This window comes from Notolepis coatsorum (genome assembly GCF_963971535.1).
Source record: "Notolepis coatsorum genome assembly, chromosome: 10".
Classification (NCBI taxonomy): Eukaryota; Metazoa; Chordata; class Actinopteri; order Aulopiformes; family Paralepididae; genus Notolepis; species Notolepis coatsorum.
Genome location: NC_140174.1, coordinates 67,091,859 through 67,119,714, shown reverse-complemented (window position 1 = coordinate 67,119,714; position 27,856 = coordinate 67,091,859). Strand labels below are relative to the sequence as shown.

The 27,856-nt window shown below is 42.1% G+C and overlaps 1 protein-coding gene across 1 annotated transcript in view; it reads left to right on the top strand.

Annotated features, from left to right (window-relative positions):
* The window catches only part of ipmkb (inositol polyphosphate multikinase b), a 55,586-nt gene that overhangs the window by 10,426 nt on the left and 17,304 nt on the right, over nt 1-27,856 (top strand). The window contains exons 2-4 of the mRNA XM_084322567.1: nt 15,596-15,681; nt 25,300-25,396; nt 25,709-25,881. Of these exons, the coding sequence (XP_084178693.1) occupies nt 15,596-15,681; nt 25,300-25,396; nt 25,709-25,881 (356 nt within the window). The remainder of the gene's footprint in view (nt 1-15,595; nt 15,682-25,299; nt 25,397-25,708; nt 25,882-27,856) is intronic.

The following is a 27,856-nucleotide window of genomic DNA, read 5'->3' as shown; positions in this document are numbered from 1 at the left end:
ATTAATAATATTTACTCATTTTAAGTATGTTTGTGTTTCCAATGCACAATATAACGTTATTATATAAAAAAAAAAAATACTCGTTTTCTTGAACAGGAAGTGACTAACTTTTCTTTTTTTTTATTATTTTTTTGTATTTCTCTGCCCGGGCTAGACGCGATAGCGCTCTGAGTGCGCGTCACGGTTTGATCGCTGTATCCGTCGCAGCCAATCAGTGCGTAACGCGTTGTGCGTTGAAATATGACTATTATGTTGGAATCCGGGCGCGATTTGAAGCGGTCTAGCCAGTAGCGTCAAGAATTTCTGTAGCCGCATTTCGCGGAGACGCTCTCTGATTGGCCGACGCCAGTATTTTTTTCCGTAGCAGAATTTCACAGAGACGATCTCTGATTGGCCGAATCCAATTTCTAATGTTCCAATTCTAGCTTATTCCTAGGTTGGTCCGTTGGTGGTAGAGATAGTTGTGTTGTTGTGAGATGCAGCTGTTTGTCTTAGAGCGTGCCGTGACTGCAAGTTCTTTAGACTGTTAAGCTTAGGCACTCTTTCAAAGTTAGTTAAGGTTAGAGTTTGTCTTAGAGCATGGCGATAGAACGCCAGGTAGTTTGCAGTCTGTTCGACGCGGAAATGGACAAAGGAATGAAGTACTTGTGTTGTGTGGTGCTAACTGCTAACAAGCTAACACTTGGCTAACAAGCTATATGGCGGATGCAGTCTGGACACAGTGGACAGTGGTCTGGAATACATCAACAGTGGATTATACACTTTATCAAGGCAAGCCCTCCTGCCCTGGACGTGTCAACTAAACAGTGAGTCTCTCTCTCTCTCGCTCTCTCTCGCTCTCTCTCGCTCTCTCTCTCTCTCTCTCTCTCTCTCTCTCTCTCTCTCTCTCTCTCTCTCTCTCTCTCTCTCTCTCTCTCTCTCTCTCTCTTTCTTTTGGATTGAAAATACGTGGATTATGGCTTGTTCAATATCGTCTATGTTTGAATGAATGAAAACTTTCTTAACAGATTGCAGAATGGGTACAATACAGTACGGCTCAATACACACAATTGTTAAGGGGATGCAGACCAGAGAACGACGTTTGTCTTGTTTACATCAGGGTCCCAGATTTTCGATTCATATCGATAGTTTAATAGCTAGCCTTGGCTCGTTTAACAATATGCAAAATATGTGTACAGCCCTGTACTCATACTGAAGTTATTCTTGGTATATAATAGGTCTGATTGTGTAACGAATCGATTCCACGTCGCGCTGTGTGTGAGAGAGAGAGAAGGAGAGAGGGAGCGAGTTTTGTTTCTAACTTTTCTATTTATATATTGTGTTTCAAGTTGTGAATTAGACTATACTTTATTTGACTGGTTGTGTGTTGTTGTAGTAACAGCTGAGCGACTCGTTCATAAGAGCCGATTCATTGCCGTGAGCGTGAGTCGAATCGCTCACGTCTTGCCATGAGTCGGTTGCGTGGTACTGTACATGTTTGCAAAATGTTTTGGTATAGCGCCCCTAGTGGAGAGAGAACCAGCAGCCGCTACTGTGGCTGGCACTCAAACTGTTAAGCAAGTGTCACTGTGGTTGTCGATGTTTTTGAACAACTGAAATTAAGTGAATGGTAGCAAGCTAGTTTCATGGGCCTGTTTGTCTACTAGCTGTTAACTGTTTTTTCTTTCTTTTTTTTTACATTTCTTTTTACAGATTTTCCGTGTCTGTCAAATTTACTCCCATTCATCCTAGCTGTGATTCTGGTTCCCTGTAAAGGAGTGCTTCCTCATAAATGCTAAGGACTGTGGGATACATAGCAACCGTTGTCGTCTCCTTTCAGTTAGGGATGCACCGATCCGACTTTTTCAGTCCCGATACCGATACCTGGGCTTTGGGTATCGGCTGATACCGAGTACCGATCCATTGTTCAATTAATAAACTGTGGGCTTCACTGTGTGTAAGAGACTGGCATCATTCGTTTGTGCAAGGCAACATCAGGCTTGACTTAAAACATTACTTTACTAATTTAGTGAAACAAACAACATGTAACAAATTAACACATATGTATACATTTTTATTATTATTATTATTATTATTATTATTATTATTATTATTATTATTATTATTATTATTATTATTATTATTATTATTATTATTATTATTATTATTATTATTATTATTATTATTATTATTATTATTATTATTATTATTATTATTATTATTATTATTATATAATAAAAAAATATATATAAAATAAATCCGACCCCCCCCCCCGATACCCGATCCAGCTATTTTAGTCATACCGGGATGACATATCGGATCGGTGCATCCCTACTTTCAGTGGTGCTTTTTGGGTTAAATTAATATTCTGCAGCAGGCAGTAACCTACTAAGCCTGTCATATGCTGCTGAATCACCATTGAGAGTCATGATGAGTTTGCTGGTCCTGTGGTTCTTCTGACCTCCTGGCAGAATGGTTGGCTGGCTTAAGTAATGAGTGGGAGGCTGAATGGCTGGGTAACTTAAGAATGAATGAATGGCTGAGTAGCTGAGTGGCTGACTACATGAATACGGCTGACTGGTGAAATGACTGACTGACTGACTGACTGGTTGTTCAATGAACGAATGAATGATTGTTCTACCGTGAAACCTGATTACTGTGCTGAACTGTAGTAGCGTTGTGTTTGTGAGATCTGAGAGCATAGAGAGGTTATGTGTGACATTATAGCATCTGATGCAAGACGGGACGGGCAGCTGTGAAAAGTGTGACATGATGCAGAACATGAAACCCTTCCCCTCCCTTCCCCCAGGCTACATGTAGCTCCTCTGTGTTGCTGATGAGAGCATCGCCAGGTGATACAGCAGCCAGTCTACTGCCTATTGTTGCAGTGTTGTCAATTGATCCCCGGTAGCTTTAGTCAACTTTTTGAAGATGCACTGTTTTTCCCCATTCATAGACTCTGCCTATTTGCTGTGGCCAACCGCACATAGATTTCTTACAAACTGAACATCATCAAGCCTATGCAGGGAGCGAAATTAACTTTTTGACTCACCGGCCAGTGGCGGGTAGATGGGAAGAATCTACCCGCCAAGCATATTTCTTACCTGCCAACTTTTTTTTGATACATTTTTTTTTAATTATTATTTTATATAATAAATTTTTTTTAATAAAATATATATATTATATAATCATATTTGTGATTGTGTTATCTGCGAGACATCGCCACCTCGCTGTCTGCAAACAGCTCCACTGTCTGTGTGTATACTCGAGTGGCCTCCAGCTCCAGCAAGGATTCTCCGGCGCTGCAGCTGGACCCTAAACGCTACATTCAGCATGCAAAAGGATTCTCCTGAGCTACAGCTGGACCCTATTCAGCAGCCCTCACTCATGCGATGTAAGCCAGGGACTCGAATACGCATGTTGTTGTAGGACATTGATGTCAGGAGCTATCTGTAGCTACTGCTGGATGGCGTTGGGACAACGCCTCAGTGAACTATTTAGTTTACTGCAACATTTCGTAGTGACTAGTGAGCTACCTAGCCAACGGAGGTATTATGCACTGGACTATTGCTGGAGGATTTGTTGATGTCGGGAGCTATCCGTAGCTAGCCGGCTGGATAACGTTACACAATGCCTCATGTATTAAACTAAGTGAATAGTTGACTGGGTCATTTTGTAACGGTAGCTAACGTTATCTCACGAAGGTCCCACACTGACTAGACTAACGTCACGGAGACTGTCGGAGGCAATAGCCTCTGTTTACATGCAGGCATACAGAAACAGGTGGGGAGGGGTAGGAGCAGCAGCAGTGCGCGGTGCGCTGCATGTCTGTGCTGAGACAGCGAGTGAGAACTCTGCTAAAGAATTGGATCATGATTTTCGGTTTTCACATGACTATTTGATTGCCCGCCACACGGCGGTCAGACCTCTCAGTGGGAGGCGCCAAACGTAAAAACTGAGCGCTCGGCGGGCTCTAGTTTCGGTCCCTGAGCCTATGTATTAGACATCTTTTCTTTTCTCGCTGATGCATACGTCACTCACTCACTCACTCACTCACTCACTCACTCACTCACTCACTCACTCACTCACTCACTCACTCACTCACTCACTCACTCACTCACTCACTCACAATGCTTTGATGCTTAAGTTAGGCCTATTTGATGCACAGTACTGTATTTACAAATCTGGTATGTCATAAATGTATAGATGTAGCAGTACTGTCTATCTGTATGTCGTGTACATGTCATATTATGTTATGATGAATTGAAAATGGGGGACCCTGATGTAAACAAGACGGAAGTTTTTCTCTGGTCTGCATCCCCTTAACAATTGTATACATTGAGCTGTACTGTACCCATTCTGCAATCTGTTAATAAAGTTTTCAATCAATCAATCAAACAGCAGCGTCGTCTCCACAGACAAGCTGGGCCCCGCAGGAAGCAGGACTTCAGATGTTATGTGAGGCTGATATATGTTTAAGTTGTCTGATGATGCAAACTCTACAAGCTGCACTGAAACTCCCATCAACCTGCTGCAGGAACAGATGATTCCTCTACACCCGTCTTCAACTGTCTCTTCTCCCTCTTTCTCTCTGTATCTCATCTCTCTGTCTCTTTCTCTCCTCTCTCTATATCTTCTTTCTCTCTCTCTGTGTCTCTCTCTCTATCTGTCTCATTCACTCTCTCTGTATCTTCTCTCTCTGTCTCTCTTCTCCCTCTTTCTCTCCTCTCTTTCCTCTCTGTATCTTCTCTTTGACTCTTTCTCTCTCCGTCTCTGTATCCTATCTGTCTTCCTCTCTCTGTCTCTCATCCTCTCTCTCTTTGTATATTCTCTGTCTGTCTTCTCTCTGTTTCTCTTCTCTCTTCTCTGTCTTTCTCCCTCTATTATCTCTCGCTTTCAGCAATAATACAAACAAATTCCTTTAAATATTGTACTTACTAGAGACATGCTCATTAACTTCATAAAGTAGGCCTAAATCTTATCACCACAGCCACACATCTAACCTACTGGCTCGCCGGTTGGCTGACTGACACGCTTAAGACCTACAACCTGATTACTAGACTTACAACCTGATTACTAGACTAACTGGCTTACTATGCTCACTTACTGGCTGACTTGTGTCTTTTGTGGCTCAGTCAACAAGTCAGAATTGGGTCCCTGGTCCAGTTGGCCCCTTCACCCCTACAGTGAAGACACTGCCACCTAGAGGCATGTAGAGGACTTTATATTGTGAGGAGTTAGGGCCGGTCCAGACTCCACACTAACCGGCATATATAATTATTATTATTTTTTTTATGACAGTATTTGTATATACTGTAACTGTATAACTGTAACACTGTATATTATAAGTTTATCCTGCTCAAAGCACTTCGCCATTTTAATATTGTGTGTATTGAGCCGTACTGTATTGTAGCCATTCTCCAATCTGTTAAATAAAGTTTTCATTCATTCATTACACTACTGTATGTACACAATCATACGTGTAAAACCGAGTAGATTTTCGAGTGATGACAGACTGTCACAGACTGATTGAATGACAGGTGAAACAACTAATTGTATTCACCTCCCGTCTCCCGCCCTTCCCACGCGCCACGAACCACTGAGCTACTGTGATACAGTGCTTGCGCAGTCAGTCGATTTGAGCTAGTAGTCAGACTTTGCTAGCACAGAATGTCTCACTCGCAGAAAAGAAAAATATCAGATTTATTTTCTAAACGTCCCGCCGGTCCCAGTGACAGTCCCACTAAATCTGATAAACGTCAGAGAGAGACAGAGACTACAGGTTCAGCCTCAGCATCAGGTATTGAAGAGTTAACTGAGTCTGTTCCCCTATACCCCCCCTCGGGCACCAGGGGCTTCCACTGAGGGGTGATGCAAATAGGGATGGGGTGTTATGGCAGCTCATGATGGAAAGAGTGCGCACCGAGTCTGATCCCGAGTTGAAGAATTGGCTCCAAAAGAGAGACAACTGGATGTCCAACAACATCCAAAACGAAATCTTACAGCTGTTTGCCCATGATATCCAGCGACAAATTAGAGGCAAAGCATCCAAAAGCCCATTCTTTGGCTTGAGCGCTGACGGAACCACTGATGTCACTCACTGGAAAAGAACAATTCTTGTGTAATATACAGTTCGCAGATGACAACTTGGAAGCTCAGAACTTCTTTTGGGGTTTTTACAATGCCCGGCCCAGACACAACAGCCGAGACGCTGTTTTTGTGTATAAAATACTTTTACGCCTCGACCTGCCCATGGAGAGGCTGATAGGATACTGTTTTGACAGGGCCAGCAACATGTCTGGGGGTTACAGGCTAGACCAGGGGTTCCCAAACTTTTCAGGCCGCGACCCAAAAAAAACGGTGTCAGAGAGCCGCGACCCCCACTATTATAGGAGGTAAAAAAATAATTTTTTTTAAATGGAAATGTATGGTTGAAACATGCAAACGTTCAAACGCACACACACTAATAAGCATTGGAGGCTTTTAAGTTTTAACCAGGGCCGGACTGGGGAAATCATTCAGGCCAGGAAATATAGCCCCAGTCCGGCCACTTTTTAAGCAGGGGGTCTGGGGGTCCCCCACCAGGAATTGTTTTGTTACAAAGACTTCATTTCCTGCATTCTGGTGCAGGATTTTTTTGTATTTGTACCCTTTAAATGCCAGTGTTTGTGATGGCATCACAAATTATTGTTAAAAAAACAGGCTAGCATATGTATGATTAGCAACAACACAGATTTTTATGGATTTTCATTTTTTTGTAATTGATACAATATTTTATTCAACTTCAGCCCTGATCATAACACCACATATTCATTTTATAATTCTAACCCTTTAAATGCCAGTGTGTGTGATGGCATATATTTGCAATACATCAAATGCAAAGTACATTTTTCTGGGGGCGATTATTACAGGCTAGCATGTGTCAATGATTAGCAGTTTTTCGTAAGGATCCCACCTCCACCAATCACATGCGGCTCCCTTTGTGTGTGTGTGAGAGCAAGAGAGAGAGAGATAGTTCTCCAACTTGTGTGAGTTGCAGTGATCTCCTGGTTGTTCCCCACCTAGGTTATCTAACTATTGCGCTGGTGCAACTAGAAACACTGGCCTGGCCTGCTTCTAAGTTCAGTGGCCTGACCGCAAAAAAAAAAGAAAAACGTTTTTTTTTTAAAAATCATCTGGCGACCCCCCAGCACCCCCTACCGATTTAAAGTTCCAACGTGGCTGTATGGATGTTACACGTCTGAAATAGACAAAAACACTATCAAAAATAGGGCTTTACCCACATGTGTTTGACTTTGGTGGACCATTTTGAGGGTCAAACCAGTCTGGATTCATGTTGTAGTCTGAAAAAATGCCAGGAAATGCTTCTTCTTCTTATTTGAATTTCCGGCAGTGTAGACGCATCGTGGCGTATTACTGCCCTCCGCAATTCTTTTGATGGGCTCTTCTTCTTCTTCTTCTTCTTCTTCTTCTTCTTCTTCTTCTTCTTCTTCTTCTTCTTCTTCTTCTTCTTCTTCTTCTTCTTCTTCTTCTTCTTCTTCTTCTTCTTCTTCTTCTTCTTCTTCTTCTTCTTCTTCTTCTTCTTCTTCTTTTCCCGCAGTCTACTGGAACCCGTCATCACCTACATTGTCCATTGGAGTGCAGCTAATGCTGCTACTTACTGTCTGAGCCCCCCTCCGCGGGACCCTCCTTGCCCCCTGCAATCTTATTCTGAGCTTCTTCTTCTTCTTCGTATTTGAATTTCCGGCAGTGTAGACGCATCGTGGCGTATAACTGCCCTCCGCAATTCTTTTGATGTGCTCTTCTTCTTCTTCTTTTCCCGCAGTCTACTGGAACCCGTCATCCCCTACTTTGTCCATTGGAGTGCAGCTACTGCTGCTACTTACTGTCTGAGCCCCCCTCCGCGGGACCCTCCTTGCCCCCTGCGATCTTATTCTGAGCTGCTTTGTCCCTCTCAGCCCCCTCACCCAATTCCCTAACCACCTCCTCCCATTCCAGACCTTCCATTCCCAAATGTTGAACCGCTATCCTAACAATCATCTTCACCATCTCTGTTCTACCCTTAGCCTCTGCCATACCAGTAACTACCCCTGCCACGAAGGCCACAATACCTAATTTCTCCTCCCTTACCCTCTCTCTATCCTCCTGCTCTACCCTCTCTGCCACATGCCCTCCTCCAACCCCCTGCACCCTTTCTTGGCTGCCCTGTCCTACCCTGCTAACCGCCTCAGCATACGACAACTTACCCTCCCTTCTCACTCTCCGAACCGCGACCTCCTTCTTCATCACCTCGACCTCCTCCTTCATCACCTCACACCCCCTAAACGCTACACTATGCTCCCCACCACAACTACAGCACATTGGCTTCACTCCCTCTCCACACTTCCCATAGTCATGTTCCCCGCCACACCTAGCGCACCTCTGCTCCTTCCTACACGTGGTAGCTATATGGCCAAACTCCTGGCACCTATAGCACCTAAGAGGATTCTGAACAAATTCCCTAACCCTATACATCCTACGCCCTACAAACACCTCCCTAGGAACAACCCCACCCTCAAACTTAATCACTACCATCTCCGTCACTGCCCTCTCTGCTCCCCTCTTCATCCTTTCTGCACTCTTAACTATGCCATTACGCCCGTCCTCCTTTAGCTTTTCCACCAGCTGCTCTACTGTAACCTCGACCGGTACCCCAGCTATCACCCCCTTACATCCCCCCCCCCTCTTCTCCCCTACTCTCGCCACCTTACTTATACCCCCCCCCCCCCCAATGCTCTTCATCTTCCTAGCCCTCTCCACCTGCCCCTCACTACCACACCCTACGGCCAGATTCCCATCCCACAAAACTCTCGCATACTTTACCTCTCCTAATTGCTCGGCAATGAGTTTGGGCAACTCGAGCCTACCTACTTTCCCCTCTCCCCTCTCCCCCTCAAGCCTGACCACTATATGAATCACTTCCTCTTTTGCCACATCATTTCCAGCGCCCTCGCCTCCCGGCCCACTTGAGCTATCGTCCCTCACTTTCTTCCTCTTCCACCCTTCTTCTTCTTCTTCTTCTTATTATTTGAATTTCCGGCAGTGTAGACGCATCGTGGCGTATTACTGCCCTCCACAATTCTTGCTTCGCCCAAACTTGAGAAAGTTTACACTCCTCTTCTTCTTCTTCTCATCTTCAAAACACATTTCTATCGTCTCTGTCTCCTTCTTCTCTGCTCCTCTTGTCATACAATCACAATACAAACATCATCTCCTCTCTTGGAGGGCCCCCCCAAGAGGGGGAACCCTCCATATATATAGAACACAAATGTTCTAGAATGTTCGATTATGACATCATACTGTGACATCACAAATGTTCTAGAATGTTTGATTATGACATCATACTGTGACATCACAAATGTTCTAGAATGTTCTATTATGACATCATACTGCGACATGTTCTAGAATGTTCTATTATGACATCATACTGTGACATCAAAAAAAATCACAAAAAAATAATATTCTGAAAATAAATTACAAAAGGTTTTTGGAAAATAGCTCTTTATTTGATTAACATAAAAAGTGTTCTATACAGAGAACAGCTATATTAATATCGGTTAAATCAGAAAATGAGTTTTGGAGCAATTCCATGAAAATGTCAACCTCACCATGAAAAAGAAAGTTATAAAAAATCAAGTCCAATTCACTCTGCCTGGACTGGTTCAGAGAAATGGTATCTGCTCTGTTATCCATGTGAGGATTGAGGTGTTCACGAATCTGATCAAAACTGACCCAGGACTTGTCCTCTTTGGTTGGAAGTGCAGCGGTAAGCCTCCATAAGGGACATGGACATGTGGCGTTTCTGAACCCTCTGCTTGACTCCTTCTCTTATGGTCACTGCATCCTTCATTCCTGGGGCCTGTCTTGAAATGTCGTCCCTGGAATAATACTGGAATAATACTCATTTACTTTTTGGTTTCATTTGGGGTTTCTGTGTTTTTTGGGGTGGGTTTCTTGTCACGATACTCGGTAAAACAATAACAAATACACATGTAGGCTGAGCAGACGCGAGGGGGAGATAGCCGACAGCAGCCGATTAGCAGTAGGCTAACTAGGGGTGGGACGATACATCGATCCAGATCGATACATCGATGTAATTATCAACGATCGAATCGGATCGATGCGATGTAATAAGATCGATTCATATCGATACTCTTATTTTGAAAATCCTGTGGCGAGTCTCATAACTGATTGTGTTAAATGGGCATATGATATCATCTCATATCGATCGCAGGCACCTGAATCTAATCGTATCGTATTGTATCGTGAGAGACTTTGTGATATCGGCAAATATCGTATCGTTGTCCAAAGAATCGATATCGTATCGTATCATGATGAAACTGGTGATTCCCACCCCTAAGGCTAACGTGGACACTGCTCTGCCTAGACCAACAATGTGTCAAAAAGTTGTGTTTCGGAATATGTTGGATTTTAATCAAACAAGGAGTCATAAAATACTTCTGATTTAAATCAAACAAAGGGGTCATAATCGGACTTAACGACACACATTTTTGATAGTGTTTTTTTTGTCTATTTCAGACGTGTAACATCCATAACGCAAAAATGTAACATCCATAACAGCACTTTTTTGTGATTCATTCCTTGAGAGGAAATGCCAGGTTTTCCTGAATGTGCTTTTTGGGTACCTCAAACCCTTCCCTACAAAGTGATAGTAAACATATGTAAAATGTTATTCTTTGAAAAATATATTCACAGAGTTTTCATCATGTGTTCAGTGAGTCCGAAAAGCTTGTCAATTTCCGTAACATCCATAACACTGTGTATTGTTATCACCTATCTCAAAATCCAAAAGGTCAAAACATTTCTTATTGCAGGCTCATCTTTATCTCAATAAGTGTAACTAAAATGTGTAAATTATACTTCAAACAAAGGGGTCATAATCGGACTTAACAACACACATTCACAATGTAACATCCGTCACTTGCAATGTAACATCTATAATGGTAACATCCATAACACTTGTAAAGAATACAAAAAATAAGACCAGAATGACTAATTGTTGCTAATATGTCATCTTTATAAACGTTAGCTTTGCTAAGGAAGTTTGGTTGACATTGCATTCCAGATGCATGTTTTATGACAACTTTTCCAGGAAAACGTTATGGATGTTACATTCGCTGTCCCATAAAGGGGCATTATAACAGCATGCTTCACCTGCCAATGGAAAGACACAAAGTACATAATTGATTCACATATTGATACAACAGCCCTTCATGACCAAAGGTGAGGTTAGAAACATATCTGTTGATTTTATTTGCCATTCTGGCCATTCAGAAAGTCATACAATTAGGTTAATCGAAAAATAAAGTTTTACATCATTGTGTCCTCCTCCTGTAGTGTGAAAAAACATGCATTCTCATAAATATTACGATCAAATCTATTTTGTACTTCAAAATATAGACCTTGATGATACATTTGAAATTAGTTTGGTTATGATCATGTTATTAAAATAACATGGAATTGCCCATCTCTAACCTGTTAACATGGGCAGTGTAGCTTCCCTAACATGTTAACATGGGCAATGTGAACTCTAACCTGTTAACATGGGCAGTGTAGCTAATCTGACCTGTTAACATGGGCAGTGTAGCTTCTCTAACCTGTTAACATGGGCAGTGTAGCTTCCCTAACCTGTTAACATGGGCAGTGTGAACTCTAACCTGTTAACTGGGCAGTGTAGCTTCTCTAACCTGTTAACATGGGCAGTGTGAACTCTAACCTGTTAACATGGGCAGTGTAGCTTCCCTAACCTGTTAACATGGACAGTGTAGCTTCCCTAACCTGTTAACATGGACAGTGTAGCTTCCCTAACCTGTTAACTGGGCAGTGTAGCTTCTCTAACTTGTTAACATGGGCAGTGTGAACTCTAACCTGTTAACTGGGCAGTGTAGCTTCTCTAACTTGTTAACATGGACACTGTAGCTTCTCTAACCTGTTAACATGGGCAGTGTAGCTTCCCTAACCTGTTAACATGGGCAGTGTAGCTTCCCTAACCTGTTAACATGGGCAGTGTAGCTTCCCTAACCTGTTAACATGGACACTAGCTTCTCTAACCTGTTAACATGGGCAGTGTAGCTTCTCTAACCTGTTAACATGGGCAGTGTAGCTTCTCTAACCTGTTAACATGGGCAGTGTAGCTTCTCTAACCTGTTAACATGGGCAGTGTAGCTAACCTGTTAACACCTTAGGAGGAATGACACACCCTCAATATTTCTTTCTTTCTTTCACGGCGAGTGTTGGCGCTTTGGACCACAGTATAATTGGAGTGGATATAAAGAGCAGCCGTGTGTCACAAGGTCTCTGCCTATATGAGGTTGAGTCATGTTGTAAACAGCTGATAGTGTGACTCTGACATCATGCCAGTGTTGTGCTGCAGCACAAACTCAACCTCTCTGATTCATGACGCCTGAAGAACACCTGTTTGCTACCCCACTATAATCAGTATAAGTGATAGGACTATAATACAATATATAAGCAGCTTGTTTGCTTCCTCTTTTGGGCAGAGATGTTTGACAGTGGAAAGGCTATGCAACTCTCTGCATAGGAGTGTTGTTTGCAAAACCAAAGGTGGTTCCTTAGTAGGGATGGGTACCGAATCACATCGGTACTACCGAGTACCGATTCACGTGAGATCCACCGGTGCCACTTGTCTGTAATGCACACAAAAAAGTCAGATGACGTCAACATTTCGTTTACCGTGAAACAAAACCTATGAAGTGTGTCGCACCTTCACGTGCACAATACACACTTACCTAGGATTTGACTTGATTCAACAACAACAAAGCAGTCAGGGCAATGGCAAGCCGAAAACAGTTGCAAGTGTGGTTACACTTTACAAAGCTAGATGCAGACAACGCTCGCTGTAATATTATATATTAACAAATTGTTCTAAATAAATAATAATGATAATAAATCATTTGAAGTTTGGACACATTTTTTACAACTGAGGTAGGTAGATTACATTTTTAGACACTAAAGTACAGAAAAAAGGTACTGTTGGGTACCGATATCGATTCACAGGTACCGGTTCAAATGTGAACGGTACCCAACCCTATTCCTTAGGAATTCTGATTATGTTTTCAATGCACTGTTTCCTATGTGGACAGCCGGCAGCACTGATGATTGACATAACAGCCAAATACAGATGGTACAAACACAATATAACATTTATGTACATGGTCAGGACCTGGACGTAAAGGATCATCCGCACATAATCCATCCGTGATCAGTATGTCTGTGTACTGTAGATATATTATAATATATGCAGTATCAGTCAAAAGTTTGGACAGACCTTCTCATTCAGTTCAATTTTGTGTTCAGTTATTTCCACACCAACATTATCATGCTTTCAGTTCAACTCCCCTTGGTATTCATTCTTCATTAAGACAGTAGACTAGGCACTAGGCAGGCTGAGAGGAAGACAGAGTTAGAGAGACACATGAGAACATGTTCTTTATTGAGACAATAGGAAGGTTGAGAGGGAGACAGTAAGGGAGACACTGGAGAGAAGGTTCTTTATTGAGACAGTAGGATGCTGAGAGGGAGACAAGAGTAGAGGAGACACTGGAGAGAAGGTTGTTTATTGAGACAGTAGGAAGGCTGAGAAGGAGACACAGGAGAGATGGTTCTTTATTGAGACAGTAGGAAGGCTGAGAAGGAGACACAGGAGAGATGGTTCTTTATTGAGACAGTAGGATGCTGAGAGGGAGACGGGAGTAGTGGAGACACTGGAGAGAAGGTTCTCATTCTCAATCCCAGGTCCACAGAAGTGTGTGGGTCTTCTTCACCACTACACTACACCAGTACCGCAGAAGAACGTGGACTTCAATGGGCATGTTGTAGGGCTTGGCGATATGGCTCTAGCGATACGGCCTAAAAATAAAATCTCTGATTTTTTTCACCGCACATCCGATTTACGATTTTAATCGATTGTTTTTCTCTTAAAAACTAGAAACACCAAGGAAATCATTCAAATAAGCTTTGTTTTTATTTGACACAAAAATGATCAAACCAAGATGAATTTCCCTATTGGGATTAATAGTGAAATAACTTGCTTTTTCACCAAACTTCACTTAAAATAAATAAAAGGTGCCTCGATCATCAAACGAGAATGAATTTCCCTATTGGGATTAATAAAGTGCAAATCCCAGCCCATGTTGTCTACTGTACATTCTATCTGTCCTAGTTCTGCATCCAGGCTGAGTTGTGTATGTAGTGTACAGTAGTTGGTTTCTAACTGACTGCTCATAACGCTGTAGAAGTTCCTTGTACTACCTAGCTTCAGGGCAAAGTCCTCTCTATCTCTCGCTCTCTCTCTCTATCTTCTGCTCTCTCTCTTTCTCGATCTCTATTTCTCTCTCCCTCTACCCCTTTCCCTCCATTGCCTTTTCTGCAACCCCTCCCTCTAATTTTTTCTTATTCTTCTCTCTCTTTCTCAATCTGACTCTTACTCTTCTTATTCTTCCAGAACTCTTGATTCGGTTGTCTCTCTCTCACTCCCACATTACAATGATGATTTCATCTACATATCTCTCTTTCTCTCTGCCTGCCTGTCTCTCTCTCTCTCTCTCTCTCTCTCTCTCTCTCTCTCTCTCTCTCTCTCTCTCTCTCTCTCTCTCTCTCTCTCTCTCTCTCCCCGTCCCCCCCTTCCTCCCTCTAGATTTTATGGCCTGCTAGTTAAGGTGTGTGTGTGTTTGATGAATAGCTGCTTGTTAAACATTAGACTAAGCTGTGTCAAGGTTAGGGTAGTGACGACACTTGTCTCTACATTCCTCTGCACTTCTGAGGGACTCCCAAGTTCTCTCTGCCCAGGGCAGAAAACTAACCTGTTCGTCCACAGTGGCTGCTGGATTCACGTAAAGTTCACTTATTTTTTAATTTGACTCATTTTGCCAGTCAAATAAGAGTTTTATAATGGAAAAGGGGCCTGGTTGTTTATCTGCCAAAATGTCTGGTAGAGCAGACAAACGTACCGGGCAGCCATAGTTAAAATGCCCCCACATTTTGCTGTTGGCTGTTGATAAGTTCCCAGTCTGCTTCTGCCTGATTTATGCTCCTGTGTTGAACGTTTCCTTAGAGCTATGCGTAGGCAGAGATAATTATATACAAGGAGCTCAGGTCAGCAACGGAACCACAGGTGAGGGGCGGCTTTGACACCATGGGGGAACACTATGCTGTTCAAACGAAAACAGAGCCCAAACAAAGTGCAACATGTGTTTAGTTTAGTTTAGTTTATTAGGATCCCAATTAGCTACTGCATAGCACACAAACATGCTATGGCCTCATATGATATTTTGATCATATCGCCAAGCCCTAAGCTGAGCCAACTAGAGAATAAAAAGATACTTTCCATTACTAGTTTTAGATGCAAAACACCTTTATGATCGGCAATGTCACTCACTCACTCACTCACTCACTCACTCACTCACTCACTCACTCACTCACTCACTCACTCACGGTTAGCCACTCTTCCCCCTAGTGGTGGCTCACATGTGTTGCACGTTTGGGTCGCTGATTGGGCGAAAATTAAAATGTTGTCTTTCCTGTGTCCCACCAACAGGTATCTTACAACATCCAGACGGGACAGTGCTGAAACAGCTGCAGCCTCCACCCAGAGGACCACGAGAGATGCAGTTCTACAGCATGGTAATATAAACACACACGCATTCAAATCAATCAATTATATTGCACAAAATCTCACACGCATCCAAAATCTCTAAACAGTCTTGCACACATTAATTTAGTTTTACCGTGATTGAGAGTAAAGTAGTTTTGAATCCTTCTGTTGTGTTACTTAAAGCTCAATTAAATCACAAGGTATTGCTATTTTTTCATGGAGCTGTAATTAACACAACACAAGGATTCACTGCCCCTGATGACATCACTGATGGCCACATTCAAACTCATTTACACTCAATAACTGTCACACTGAATGAATGTGTGCAAAACTGTTCAGAGTTTCTGGATGTGTGTGAGATCATATGCAAAATAATATCAGAATTTTTTTTTTAAGTGCCCCTTTAACACTGATGGACTATATTGCGGAAGCAAAGAAAATAAATCGGCTTGTAGATTATATAACAACAATAGAAACCTTTGTCTATTTGGGTGCAAATGTGAATATAAACTAAATCAAGTTGCTTGGATAATTAACTCTACACTGCACACACACATTTGAAATGTTTATTTATGTCCACATGAACAGAAGTACAAGGAGGCCTCATACAAAGGACATAAACAATGCGAGTGCAGTCAGAAAATTATGAAACAACAGTCCGGTACAAGGTGCATGGACGGCAGAATCATGGGAAAAGGTAACGTCTCCTCCAAATTGAGCCTAATGCATCAATAAGGAGAGGAACTGAAAAACGCACTCTCAAATAATCTGCTACTAGATACCTTCTTTTTCTTATTTTTACAACAATACAACTTAATCGAATTGATGGATGAATTGGTTGATTGGTTGCTGGAATTATCGTTTTTATAAAATTTTCTCAACTTATTGATTGACTGATTTGTTTGTGTTTTTGTTTTTCCAATGAGCCTTCAGATGTTGTAGATTAACACTTTGATCGCCATGGTTAAATTCATAATTTACCATCCCTAGCCAGCTCTATTTGTCTATGGAGAAGTTCCCCTTCTTTGCAGGGCTATAACTTTTTAAATTCTATTGCTAAATTGACATTATTATGGCCCATTCAATGTCCTATATCCATTGTTCAGGGTGTAGCAACGATATACTTTTTCATTCACATATTCATACTAAAATATGGTCTAAAGTATAAGTATGTTTTTATCGTTTTCTGCAGCTTTCTCCAGAACTTGATTTATAGCCCCAAATGCATTATATTGATGATCAAATACAGTTTGGTAGCGATCGGTGCCAGATGAAACATTTCAACTGGAGGTACTTCTAGAAGTTACTACGTATCATCTGATATTGACCGGATGGGCGAGGGGGCGTTTATAATTCCGTGGGCAACGTTATACCATTCATCTAGTGTGGGTCATATGATCATCAGATCAGTTAGTATAGAAGACGTTAGAAAATAACGTTGAAACTCACCATATCTTCCTCGCGCCGTTGGACGATCAGCTTGGAGTAGACAGTTTTCGATTATGGGATGTTGATCCTGATGAACCATTTCCAGGTTGTATAATACTATATACGTCCAAATAACGTTGTTTATTGAGTTAGGGCGAGCGATTGATTATCCAGTGTGTTGAGATAGAGTCCTGCTAATGATCGCGAGTGCCCGGACGAAATATGGATGAGCACTTCCTGTTTGACGAGTCACTTCCTGTTGGCGATCTGCCGATCGGCCACCAGATGGCGCTCTTGAACCGCTAGAGAGTTGAGTGGAGCTCAGCTGTACATCTCAGGTCCCCGGAGGAGAAATATGATTTCGAGCACAGATTTTTGAAATATTGATATCAAAGACGAGTTACGGCGTCTTCGGCAGAATGAGCATGGCTAGGAAAGACGTCCAAAGGCGTTTTCGGCGACCATTCAATTGTTAAATTTTTTCCCAAATGTCCAACTTCCTCTCCCTTGGACTACAGAATACACACACACACACAGATTGACATGGTAACACACACACACACACACACACAGATTGACATGGTAACACACACACACACACACACACACACACACACACACACACACACACACACACACACACACACACACACACACACACACACACACACACAGCCTGGTAATTTACACACACAATCCTAGTATTTGGTTGTGTCACTCTCACACATACAATGATTTGTGTGTGACACCAAGTTACCATACTGGTGTTTTGTTGTCACACACACACACACCACACACCACACACCACACACCACACACCACACACACACACACTAACTAACCGCGGTGTATGTGTGACAGTATTCTACTATGCCAGTGTTTGGTTTAGGGCTTAGTGAAGCTGTTAACCTCAGCAGCTCTCATACAACAACAGTTAGTCACAGTATTACTTTGGCCTTACTCTGTCGGTCTGTCTTTCTGCCCTGCCTGGCTTTGCCTGTGGTTACATTTGGCAGAGGGGCGATATGCATATGGCCACATTTTCATATCACCATAACAGTATTTGAGCATATTTTAGTTTCCAGTACAAATTAAAAAAAAATAAAATAAAAAATTGCTTTACCGGTACATCTTTTTTAAATTTGAATGTAATTGCTTTAACTAATATTTGTGTCTTATTGTCTGATTTATCTTTGATTTGTTTTTTTGTTATTTGATTATAGTTTTTTCTTGTTTTTATCTCTTGCTTTCTGCCTATTGTAATCTCTGCATTATTGCAAATGAGGGTCCACCCTCAATAATCTCTAGAATATCTAAATAAAGGTTGAATAAACAATGTCATATTCATTACGTTTAATGTTGTTATCGAGGTGCTATTTCATTCAAAATGGTCCATTTTATTTGACCCTTTTAAATACTGCTGCTAGGATTTTTTATTAACTTAAAATTTGACAGTGTGTATTAGGCTCGGGCGGTATAATTTTTTTCACACCGTCAAAACTTGATGACATAATACCCCGGTATACGGTATATGACGGTATTACTTTTCATTTTAACAATATACTCGTTATCACCATAACGCTTATATTGAAACACATTGACATTAGGGCTGTTCTTTCAACCTAAAAGTGCACTTTCTTCAACCTCGAGCCTAAATTCCTTAGCGACCCGTGTTACCAAGTGTAAACAAACCAGCGCGCACATTCGATACACGCAGATATGAAACGAGTCATACGGAGCGTATAACGGAGGCTGACATTAGAGCAATATGACTCACAAACTCACGGCAGTAGTACACAACTACACAGACGCACAAAATGTATTCTGCTCTTAATGATGATCAAAACCCAGCTTAAGCCAATGTAGTGAATCGCGAAGCCAATACGCACACACACAGTCGAACTGGAACGCTTTACCAAACATACACTACCACCAGCATTCATATCTCATACGTTCATCTTCCAATCGCTTAACCATAACATAACTTACTTACCGGTAGCCAAACAACGTGTCCCTGAGTCCACATTCATGCACAAATCAATTTCAAAACGTTAGAAAAACGCTCCGTTTCCCGATTCCTCAATCATCCAATGTCTGGAAGTGGACCCATGGTTAATAAAACGGTCCATAACCGCATTCTATAGAAGAATAAGTCTTTATTTATCGTGCAGATTAATAATAATAATAATAATGGATTGGATTTATATAGCGCTCTTCTCTGACTTCTCTGGAGCGCTTCACAGAGTCCATTATTCGTTCATACACAGTCATACCGGTGGTGGTAAGCTACAATTGCAGCCAGAGCTGCCCTGAGGCAGCAAGATGAACACATGCAAGATGAAAGACCCAACGGAACATGCGCGTTGCGTCACCTGCTCAGCTGTGCTCTGCTCTGACTGAGAGAGGGAAAGACAGACTGCCCTGCCTTCTGCTGGCGCGTGCTGTGCACTACAGAGTCGGCGCACAGTCTGTGACGTCACGGTATTGAAAATCATACCGTCGGTATTTCGAAATACCCTGGTATACCGTAATACTGTCATACCGCCCAAACCTAGTGTGTATATATTTTACAATATCTATATATGTGGATGACGGTATAGTAAAAATCCATACCTTGGCTTGGATCCGTAACAGTACACCTTCATATTCGATGTACCCTCCCAGCTTTACACTTACCGCTTCAACACAGTTTTCTCTGATCTTTAAATCGGAGACATTTGTTTTCATGAGGTCACCATGTGTCACTCCTCACCTGACCTGAGAACACTGTTTTAGTCGAGTCACTAAATCTCGAGTCTGAGTCGAGTCTTGAGTCCCCAGTGTTCGAGTCCAAGTCCGAGTCACCAAAGAAAAGCCAGAGTCGAGTCCCCGTCCAGTCCCCATTACCCTAGTCCAAGTCATCAAGGTTGAGTTCACTCCACTCTTGTCAGTCAAAGAGCTGACATACAAATGGCTGCATTTATAAATGGCTGCATTTATATAGTGCTTTTATCCAAAGCGCTTTACAATTTCTTCCTCACATTTTTACCTATTCACTCACACATTAACACACCGACGGCGGAGGCGACCATGCAAGGTGCCAACCTGCTCATCAGGAGCAATTAGGGGTTAAGTGTCTTGCTCAAGGACACTTCGACAGGCTGGAGGAGCGAGAATCGAACCGGGAATTTCTGGATTACCAGACGACTGCTCTACCTCCCGACCCACTGTCGTAAATGACACAGCAGTCACCATTTCAAAGGGAGTTTATTTACTTTGTGACACAATAGCCAAACAAATGCACTAGCCATCAATATCGTATGCCAAATGATTAGGGCCTATTACAATTAATTTTTAAATAAAATAACTGTATTTATCAATTAACAAGTCCAAGTCCTCGTCTGCACCTTCCCGAGTCAGAATGCAGTCAATGCTCAAGTCCAAGTCGAGTCACGAGTCCTGAAAATCAGTCCAGGAGTCTGACTCGAGTACTACAACACTGCCTGAGAACAGCTGGTATGTGCAGTGTTTTTTAGGTCTGATCATGGAGATTTTGTTTTCTGAGATGGCCTGGTGGTGCGTCCTCACGTGGCCCAAGAACACCAGTCTGTCGTGGCTGTATTTATTACACTTGTTATCAAAGTGCAAGGGGCAATTGTAGTCACTTGTCTGTGTGCGTGTGTATATATGTGTGTCCAATTGCAAAGGCGATAAGTAGCACATTTCTTATCTGATTTGGCTCAAACTTGATAGAAAGGTTGGTTGACAGTAGTGTTGTCAAAAAGATCGAAAAATCGATACATATCGATTCTGAATATTTAAAACGGTTTCAATACTCATTTCCCGAAATATGTAAGGGATAATGTATAGCTACGAGGTCATTGTCGCAAAATAATTGACCGACACAGAGTTTAAAATACAGAGCCGCCTCGGCGAGGTGTTTTAAACGTCAGTGAAGGTCAATTATTTTGCGACAATGATCGAGTATAGCTATACATTATCCCGCTTATTACATGGCTAACTTACTAACAATATACCTAATTCATTTTACATCGACTCGCAACACTGGTTCTGGCTGCGTTCTGGCTCCGCTCGTCGCTCCGCCCCCTGTCATCGCCGGCAGCAGAACACCGGCAGTGTCTAATTGCACTGAAACAGTGTGTGTCAGTGGGCTTGATTGCGAACAGCTGCGCACAGCGGTCATTATTGTCCCACAGCGGTCATTATTGTCTGATAATGACCGCTGTCGGGGGGCTATTGACCAATCACAAGCAAGCATTTAGGCGAATGTGAAAACGCCATGTAATAACGATATTTAATTATTCATAAAAAAGAAAAAAGAAAAAGAAATTGTATAAGGAAGTTGCATTGTTCATTTCAATACCTGTAATAGTACAGTAGTCCACACACACACACATGTGCATTCAGTTAAGTCAGAATATGACTGTAATACAAACAGTTCAGTTTGTCAGGTACATGCAACACCGATTACAGTGTTTACATCTGTCTGCTTGAGAAAATACCATGTTCTGCAATAAAAATGATTGAAGTGAGATGAACAGTTATTTTTAAATGTGTGATCTAAAGATAAACAAAGGGTTTTAAAAGTGTTATATTTATCTTCTCTTATTGTACCAGAGAGAAGCTGAGGAGAATCAACCAGCAACAGAAGCAAAATGTATTAAACATTTTAATTTTATTTTTTATTTATTTATTTTTTAACATTTTAAGATTGAACCTTTTTCCCTGTGGTATCGAAAATGGTATCGAATATCGATACTTTTCAAGGTATCGTATCGAAGTTCAAAATTCCAGTATTGTGACAACACTAGTTGACAGTCAGCCAAAGATCTGCACTGTTGACTATCTCTTTCAAATCGGTCAACGATCAGTGGTCCCGATCGAGGTACAATTTGAGCCATTGATGTGTATGAATGACTGAAAACAATGAATGAAGGATTTATTAACCCATTCACTGCCGCACTACCAAAACGGTTAACCCTTTCACTGCGACGGCGACCGTCGGTTGTGTGATAGTAAAGGGTTAAACTTCTGTCGTGTGGCAGTGAAAGGGTTAATGAATGTGTCATTGTCACATAATTGTCTCATCACACATGGGAAGACGTGGTTATTGTGACTGGAGAAGTTCCACTGCCAGATTCAGATTGTATTCATCACGTCATCCACACTGTACAGCATAAAGGAGTGCAATTCTTGTGTCTTGGCCCCCTCTGCCTCGTAGCAGCGACATCAATGAAATAGGACAAAATACCCCATGGAGCCCCCTGCCACATACAGTCACAACCTCTGCTTTCAAGCTATTTGGTGAGTTGAGGGGCCCAGAGGGTCTGGCATTGGCTTCCATTATGACCCTGTCACTGAGTCATGAAACTCTCATCTCTCTAACTATATCTTACAATAACCCTTCAAAGAAATAACTCTATAAGGATGTATGTATTAGGGATGGGCACAAGTAATGTTTTCCCAGATCAAGTACTCGCATGAATTGCTTGAGTACTGCTCGAGTAGAGAGCAGGGTTCGCACAAGGTCCTTTTGTTTTAACAAAAACATTTCACGGCCTGGAATTCCTTGAAAACATCCCATTTTTAACAAGGTGCTTAAAAAGTCTTTGAAATTCAAATCAACCATTCGCATTGCATGTTTTGTTCATCCATGATCAAATTGTTCTGAATCAAGAATACATTTTCTTTATCTAATTGTCCGGAATTGGTTGCCATAAATATTGGATATAATATTTTTTCAATAAAAAAAGAATTGTATCCTTTTTAAAAGCCATTTTAAAATGAAATATAATGCTTGGAAAAGTACTTGAAAGTCCTTGATTTCCATTTTGCACTGTCTGTGGGAACCCTGAGAGAGTAATTGTTTAGGGAAATCTACTTTTAGAACGTGTCTTAAAGCGCAGATATTGCAGATGTAACAGGGAAGTCCGTGGGTATGTCCACAGTCACTGAAACAGGTGTGTTGACGGGTGACTGGCAGTGCGCGCTGGTAAGTTAAACTCACTTCCTCATAACAGGGTTAACAGACGCATAGGGACGGTAGTTAGGAGTGAATTCACTTCTTAGTGCAGCGGCCTGTGTTGTCGCCCGCGGACACGGGAGCCCCCTGTTCGACTCCCCCCCGGGACATTCTCATTTAACATCAAAACACAACGCAGACCCAGTATGATCCGTCACACAGACACACACATGCTACAGATTTATTTTGAGTTCAGTTGAAACGGCGAGTGATTGATTACTCACGCCCATCCCTAGTATATATAGTACTGAGGACCAAGATCACAACACAAGATTTCCCAACGAGGGGCGAGAGTGAGCCAGCTATAGAGCTGGTGGTCACAGCGAACACTTAAGTTTCACATAAGATACATTTTACAATACATTGCATGCAGTACAATACAATAATGGGAAACACGTAGTCCATACCAGTGATACACGTCCTCAAGACCCCCTCCGCTCTACATCTTCTGGCCGCTTCAGACCCACTCCTATCCGAGCTCCGGGGGGCTCATCGAAGAGAAGCTGGCTATTCTCAGTCCTTGCTCCACAATGGTGGAACGAACTTCCAACCACAGTCAAGACAGCCAAAACCTGCCCAATTTTTCGTTGTCAACTAAAAACACACGTATTCAATCAATATCTGAAATGGGAAAAAAAGACCACTAACCTTTGTACTGTCTTTTACTATTATACACTCTGCTACTAAGGAATCTACCTTGCCTACATTACTACCTACTATGCTAATATGCACGCAAGTCTGTAGCACTCAAGTTCGACACTGTTTGACGAACAATGTTACTTACATTTAGCTGCCAGAGTTGTACCCTTCCTGTTGACTTGTTGTACAGAACTTGTACAGTAAGTCGCTTTGGATAAAGGCATCAGCTAATGACTACTATGTAATGTAATGTAAATGTAAATGATATCCAAAACACCAGTGATATCCAGAAACCAATGACTGCATCAAGTCTCTCTCTTTATCAAGTCCAGGTTATAGACTTATTATGACGAGCCTCCTTATTCTACTTGGTATTCATAACTGGAGGGCAGGTTTGCGGGTCACGCGTGTGCTTGAGCTGCAGGTGTTGCCTCTCTGTGGTACATTTTGTGGGTTTTTTCCCCACCCTTCCTGGCTTCCTCTCCATCTGTCTGCATGGTTCATGTTGTGTTGCGCTGAGGAGCCTCCAGTGCAACACTGATCACAATGTCAGCTTTATGAAGATCTGATAGGAATTGAAATGCATTTAGATTTTTTGTGTGTATCCTCCTCCTGACTTGTCACGCAATGCATCATAATTATTATAATCTGATGATATAACTTGAAACAAACACTGAAACAAATAGTATAACCTGAGGCTTTGTTCTCGTTCTTTCATTTTCTGTGTATTTCTCACAAAGACCCATTTCATTTAATTCCAACCTTTATTTAAAATCGTAAGCTTCTGAGGTTTCCCTCATTTACAGAAACGACAATTGTACAAAATGTAAACAGTACATAATACAAGCAATATTCACAGAAAATTAAACACGAGTAAAAAAAAAAAAAAAAAAAAAAAAAAACTTTAAAATAAATTTAAAAATATCAGCTAAAACAGTTACAGGTCACACAATGGTCTGAAATCATATGTTTAAACATACCAAGGGAAGGGAGAACCTCCAATTTCAGAGAGAGTTGAAGGACATTCCATGAGTTAGAGGCATCAAAGGAAAAAGCTGACTTTGCTAGATCAGAACAAACTTGAGGGACCCTAAGAACCATCCAGTCATTCGATCGAGTTGAATAGGTTCCAATATTCCAATCTAACAGTGAAGAGATATAAACAGGTTGTTTACCAATAAGGGCTTTACAAATAAATAAATACCAGTGTTTGTTGCGCCTTTCTGTAAGAGAAGGCCAACCCACCCTATCATACAGGACACAATGGTGAGTATCATATATGTCACCAGTAATAAACCTAAGAGCTGAGTGATATGCAGAATCCAGAGGTTTAAGAGTTGATGCCGCAGCATGCCTATAAATTATAATTGTAAGCAAGCAAGCAAGCACGCATGCACGCACGCACAAAGACGATGACAATCTCACAAACACACAGCCCTGGGACATGCGGTTAATAATCAGGTTAATCATTGTGGGACCTGAAGCAGACCAGCTGACACTGCTGCTCTCTCTCTCACTTGTCTAACATCTGATCTAACTAGAAATGTGTGTGTTTCAGGTATATTCAGATGACTGCTGTGATCCCTGTCTACTGGACCTCCAGAATCACCTGCCCAAATACTATGGCACCTGGTCGTCTCCTGACAGCCCCAACGGTAATTTCAATTTCAATTTATATAGATTCTGAACGCAAATGTAGAAGGCAGATTAGTTGGCTTTAATAATGACTAATGGATTTGAACCACAGCCTACAACTATCTGACCAATCTTCTCTTTCTCTCTCCGCTCTCATCTCTCTCTCTCTCCCCCTCCATCTCCCCTCCCTTTCTCTCTCTCCTCTATATATCTCCTCCCTCTCTTTCTCCCTCCCTCTCTCTCTCTCTCTCTCTCTCTCTCTCTCTCTCTCTCTCTCTCTCTCTCTCTCTCTCTCTCTCTCTCTCTCTCCCTCTCCCCCCCTCCTCCTCCAGACCTGTATTTGAAGCTAGAGGATGTGACTCGTCGGTTTGTCAAGCCATGCATCATGGATGTGAAGCTTGGCCAGAGGAGCTATGACCCCTTCGCCTCGCAGGAGAAGAGAGAGCAGCAGATCAGGAAATACCCCCTGATGGAGGAAATAGGCTTCCTGGTTCTGGGCATGAGGGTGAGTGTAGTTCTCTTGTAGTTCTCTTGTAGTCTGTCAGGTGAGGAGAGAGAAACGGATCAGGAAATACCCTCTAATACCCTTCCTCAGTTTTTTACCCCCAGGCCGTCAGACTCATGAATAACACACACACACACACACACACACACACACACACACACACACACACACACACACACACAGACACACACACACAGACACACACACACACACACACACACACACACACACACACACACACACACACACACACACACACACACACACACACACACATATGGACTATGCACACACAAACATGAGAACAATCAAATATGCACACACTGCACTCACTATATCCACATCATTATCACTGTTATTATTATCTTATTATCACTATCACTGTTTTTGTATTCTATTTACACAGTATTATTATACTGTATTCTAATTGTAATGCTACCTCAACGTTTTTGTATACCTCTATTTTAAAGTATGCTACACATATATGAAGATGTGACAGTAAAGATCAGAAGGAAACTGGTCTCTAATTCTGGGCAAGGAGGCTAAATGGAGAAGATGCCATTAGTGTCAATAGGGGTTAACACGTAGGCAAGAGAGCAAGAGACAGCGGGGTTCTCTTTTTTATTTTTTATTTTTTGCACTTGTGGTTATCTTGTAGGGGAAACGACAACAGCAGATCAGGATATATCATGTTACTGAGCATGACAATGACGAGGTGGAAATGTAGTTTTGTTTAACTTTAGTTGGTTGGAATTGTAGTTCTTTCCGAAGCGCCACTTTTGGGAGCTGTGACATCAAGATAGATTTGGCATCTTACACGCAGTGTAGTTGGGAATTTATCTCTTTGCGTATCCAATTTCACCAGAGGAGTCAAGAGTGCACAGTCAGCCATTTGCTGTGCCCACACACAGCGAAGGAGAGTTCAGTCACGGGTTTTCTCCAGGATACGTTTGGCAGTACTGGGTTCGGGTTGTAACGATCTCAGTACAGAATGGGAAGATTCTGTGGAGAAAACAAAGTATGTTCAATACAGTGTATTGCAGTTTAAAACTGGATTGACGATTCTCATTCTCATCCCTATAGACCACCACAACACTTCCGGGATTCTGAAATCATGGGAGAGAGAGCGGGGGTAGAAAATGAATGAATGTGGATGAGAGCCTCGACATTAAGTGGTTGTTGCTACGGCTGTGGGGGTGTTGGAGACATGATCCAATACACTTTTATACGCCCGAGTCTCCTGAACACGGCGCGACCAATTCCAAGTCGATCTGCACTTTCTCGGCCGAGCTATAGTGACTTTTCCGCACCTACTCCCGAACTACGCATGCACAGATTGCCCACGGAGTCTAGGTTCATCAATCTGCGCATGCGTAGTTCAGGAGTAGGTGTGAAAAAGCGACTATAACTCGGCAGAGAAAGTGCCGATCGACTTGGGATTGGTCGCGCCGTGTTCAGGAGACTCTGCGTATACAAATATTGGTTCATGTCTCCAGCACCCCCACAACCGTAGCAACAACCACTTCATGTCAAGGCTCTCATCCACATTCATTAATTTTCTCCCCCCGCTCTCTCCTCCAGGAAGTGCAGTGGTCTATAGGTCTCTTGTTTGGTCTGTCATTTGGTCTCTCGTTATTCTCCCAGTCTGCATGTCAGAGTGACCAGGGATGTAAACGAACTGTCCCACTGTGGCTGGATGTGAAAGCTATGGGAGCCGTTTATTATTGACAGCGCTAATTTTAACACGTAAATTGAATAAAAAATCGTATTGTAACCTGAAAATTTAAATGGCATAAGTGACTGTTCTGTAAAAGTAATGGATCAGGTTGCTACTAGGTATCAGTCTGCATTTTACATTTTAAAGGACATTTGTTGTTGGAAGTTTTATTTCTCAGATGGAGCTAGGCTAGCTGCTCTCTACTGCTTGTACATGGAGTAACAGCTTCACCCAAATAGCTGATTATTGAGTGCCTTG